Source organism: Mus caroli, chromosome 19, assembly GCF_900094665.2.
Source record: "Mus caroli chromosome 19, CAROLI_EIJ_v1.1, whole genome shotgun sequence".
NCBI lineage: Eukaryota > Metazoa > Chordata > Mammalia > Rodentia > Muridae > Mus > Mus caroli.
The window spans coordinates 1,396,532-1,400,950 of NC_034588.1; the positions used below are offsets into that span (position 1 = coordinate 1,396,532).

Sequence of the window (4,419 nt, forward strand, 5' to 3'; positions counted from 1 at the left end):
CAGCACTCACTTGGGAGGCAGAGGCAGGAGGATCTCTACAGGTTCGAGGCCAACATGGTCTACAGAGTGCGTTCCAGGAAATCCAGGGGAAACCCACATCTCAAAAAAAAAAAAAAAAAAAAAAAAACCAAACAAACAAACACAAAAAGAAACAAGGAAAAAAAGAAGAAGAAAGGGGAAGGGGAGATGTAGTTCGGTAGCTCAGATGGTAGGGTGTCTCCTACATACATGAGACTCTGGGTTCTATCCCAGCACCGCATAAACCAGGCATAGCGAGACGCGTCTGTAACCCAGCACTTAAAAGGTAGTAGAAGCCGAAGGATCAGAAGTTCAGGGCCACTCTTGGCTTCATATCAAGTTGGAGGCCAACCTAGTCTATAATAAGATTCAATCTCAATTTTAAAAAAATCCTATAAATGAAGTTAGGCTTCCCCTCTATTTAGAACCCATGACAACTCATAAAGACTGAAAATAATTTCCTTTCGAAACTACTGGACTTCCCCAGGCTGCTTCCTCCCATCCTGTCCTCTGGATAATGTTTTCAAAGAAGCTCCTCTAGAGGCCGACTTCTTAGATTATCCTAGGGATGCTGCCTTATCCCAAGGTGCAGCAATTTTTTCATACTAGTGGGAATCTTAGAATACCACTTTCTCTACTGGCCATTTTCCATAGGGCCCAAACTGCGAACTGCAAGTCCAAGACCTTAGTCATGGCTGCAGCCCACTCCTCAGTTGTATTCACTGCTCCAGTCATTAACCATCCAATTTCTAGTAAGTATGCAGTTTTAGTACAACTTACCCCAAATTAACATGGCTAGACCCTACATGAGTTCCACGGCCAGCTTTCTAGGTTTAAGTTATTAAGCTGGCATTTGTGTTACATTTAATTTCTTCTAAGTAGTTCTCTGTGTATTAACACCCATTTCAATAGGGATCATTTCTCGTCCATGTTCAGAAGAGTGGCTGCTCCTCATCTACTGTTATAAAGCTCACAAACCTGCGGAGAAAGTCCCCAGGAAAAGTGTGAGAAATAGAGGCACCAGCGGAAGTGCGAGAACCAGGGTCAGACTGCACTGGACAAGCAGCTCTGAGTTTTACTGTGCAGCACACTGCCTGACTCTACACGGACTCCCCGGTGTGGTCAGATCACATCCTATTGTCAGGCCAGCACATGGCAGGGCCTATCTTCACATATGTCTGCGATTTACATTCATTTCTCTAACTCCTTAGGTTTCTAAGTTTTGGTACAAAATACAGATACATACGTGTATCCAAATTGAGATCCAAATTGGGCACCATAAACAAATTGTATTTCTTCCAGTCAATGAAATAAGAGGTATCTCTGAAGACAGTTGTGCTTGGCTGGTCCTGATCTGATGATATCAGAGGCAGACCCAAAGGTCCATATAGAAATATGTATGGCTGTTAAAGAAAACTGTCAAACTTTTCTTTCAACTGTATACTCTCTTGTATAAAACTTATATCCTGACCTAGTTCACACTCCCAGGAATATATACATATGCTAGACAATTGCATGTTTAGTTTTTTTTTCCACTCCAAAGACAGGTATAATGCACCTGAGATTTACTGGGATCCTCAGATCTTTATAGGGAGTTAATGAATGTGGGCTACATCTAGAACACTGGAACAATTTATTGATTCCTCTTACCATCTGATCATAGATCCGAGTGGCACCAGAGGCTAAATGGTTCTGGAGGTAGATGAGTTCCTAGATTCAGTATCCATGCTCAAGCTTTACCTTATTTTAGTATGTGGGACAATAAAACCTAGCAAGTTTCAATATAAGATGCTGAAGGCCTGCACAGAACTACAAAGGAGTATTTTCTAGAAAGTAATTGAGAAACTTCTCTCACTTTATCCATAGCTGTTCTTCAACCCAAACAAAGGCCCTGGAAAGAATTACTCCCCTCTAGACTTGCTTTCTTCTGCTTATCTTCTAAACAGGGCTTCTCAATCTGGATCAGCACTTGACCCTTGGAGGCACATGGTCCTCTTGGGGGAGGGGCTATCTGTATTCTATAGACTGAAAGGTTTTGGAAAGCCACAGAACAAGGAAGGCTAACCCCTCAGAAGTCTCCCTCAGCAGGCACTATCACAGGAACTAAGGCCTCCACACTCATTGCTCAGGGTCAGAGGATGTTGAGCGGCTTCACAATGAGAAGGGTAGAGTACCTGGAGGGAGCTCTGCCTGCCCTGGAACTCACTCTGTAGATCAGGCTGGCCTTGAACTCAGAGATCCACCTCCTGCTGAGAGCCAGGATCAAAGGCCACACTACGCAGCTGGTGTTTTACTTTTTACAACTATCTTCATTTTATTTGTATGGATGTTTTTGTCTGCATGCACATCTGGGTGGTACATCCATGCAGTACATGTAAAGGCCAGAAGAATGTTAAATCCTCTGGAACTGGAGTTACAGAGAGTTGTGAAGTGCTAGGAATCAAACCCAGGACCTCGAGAAGAGCCACCAGTGCTCTTAATCACTCAGCCATCCCTCCAGCTCCACACCTCTTTAAGGTAGGGTTTCATTTTGCTTAGACTAGCTTCAAACTATGTAGCCAAGGGTGACCTTGAAATTTCTGATCTGAGTTCACCCGAGTTCTGGGATTACAGGTATACACCTCTATACCCAGTTATGTGGTGTTGAAATCCAAATGCAGGGCTTGGGGAACACTAGGCAGGCACTCTACTAATTGAATGATATTACCAGCTCTTAATTGGATGCTTAAAACCATTTACATTTAATATTAGTACAGACATGGTTATACTTAAATCTATCCCCTTGTTATCTGTTGTCCATTTGTTCTCTTTAGTATTTTTGGATTCTATTTTGGATTATTTTATCTCCCTTTTGACATATTAGTTAGTTACAACTCATTAAAATCTTATCAGGATATAACTTCAAGTGATATTCTAACAGCTGACAGACAGACAGACAGACAGACAGACAGACACACACACAACTTTCCTGATAGCTTTGTATTATTGTTATCAAGAGTTGGAGATAGATAGGATCAAGATACATTATATGCATGTATAAAATTGTCAAAGAATAAAAATTATAAGGGATTTTCTTAAGCATTTTTTATAATACTGATCATTAGCGAATTCTTGACTCTTCTGAATGGCCGAAAAGCATCTATCTTGTATTCATTGGTTTTGTTTTGGGGTTGAGAGAGGTCCTTGGAGGAAGTTTTCAATCTGTTTCCCAGGCTGGCCTTAAACTCCTGTCCATTTTCTGGTCCCAGGCTCCCATGTACTGGGGTCACAGGAATGAACCGTCAGGACCAGCCCTTTTCTTCCTTTTGTGTGTTCATGTGTGCATGTGTGGGTCAGGAGACAACCTTGGCTGTCATTCTTCAGATACCGTCCACCTTGTTTGGAGACAGTATCTCATTGGCCTCAAATTAAGCTGGTCTGGCCAGCCAGATAGCCCAAAGATCCACCTTATCTATTTTCTTAGTATTTGAACCCTGTGTGTGTGTGTGTGTGTGTGTGTGTGTGTGTGTGTGTGCGCGTGTGTGTGTGCACGCACACACACATACATGCAGGCTTACGGATGTTGCATTTAAATATGGCTTCTGAGGCAGGTCATCAGGTAAGCAACTTACTGACAGTCACATCCCCAGCCCCTTGCCTTTATTTTGATAACTATTTTCTCTGTGTATGCAATCCCAGGTAGATTACTTTTTCTTCTCTTTCCTTTCAGTACCTGGAAAAAAAAAACCCAAAACAAAAACAAAACCAATCCTGCTTTCTTCTAGATGTTTCCAAGGAGAAGTTACCGCCATACTTATCCCCTCTCTGTACCTGTGTCCTGTTGCTTTCAGAAATTTCAGGCAATGTGTTTGGGGCAGTTTCCTTTATTTCTTACACTTAAGGGTTCACAGACAATGGGTCTGCAGACAGTCCATCAGTTTGGAAATTGACGGCTAGTATTTCTCTACACACTTTATCTATTCTTCTTCCCTTCTGGTCTCCAATTATGCACCACTAGATTAGGCACTAGAAATCACCCTGAATGTCACTGCTCTTTCATGAAAGTTACAAAACTTTTGTTGTGGTTTCATTTTAAGTAATTTCTGTTGCTATCTTTAAGTTCATGCTATTTTTCTTTTGCAATGTGTAAATCTGCCATTAATCTTATCTGCTGTACTTTCAATCTAAAATTCATAATTTGCATCTCTAGATATTCAATTAGGATCTTTTAAAATATATGTGTTTTTCCTTGTCTTTAATATGACCAGTTGTAGCCGGGCGTGGTGGTGCACGCCTTTAATCCCAGCACTCGGGAGGCAGAGGCAGGCGGATTTCTGAGTTCGAGGTCAGCCTGGTCTACAGAGTGAGTTCCAGGACAGCCAGAGCTACACAGAGAAACCCTGTCTCAAAAAACCAAAAAAA

The 4,419-nt window shown here is 41.9% G+C and overlaps 1 protein-coding gene across 1 annotated transcript in view; it reads right to left on the reverse strand.

The window, feature by feature from the left end:
* Nucleotides 1-4,419, reverse strand: part of C19H11orf80 (chromosome 19 C11orf80 homolog) — a 74,135-nt gene that overhangs the window by 25,248 nt on the left and 44,468 nt on the right. Inside the window, exon 9 of the mRNA XM_021151260.2 lies at nucleotides 1,265-1,415. Within this exon, the coding sequence (XP_021006919.1) occupies nucleotides 1,265-1,415 (151 nt within the window). The remainder of the gene's footprint in view (nucleotides 1-1,264; nucleotides 1,416-4,419) is intronic.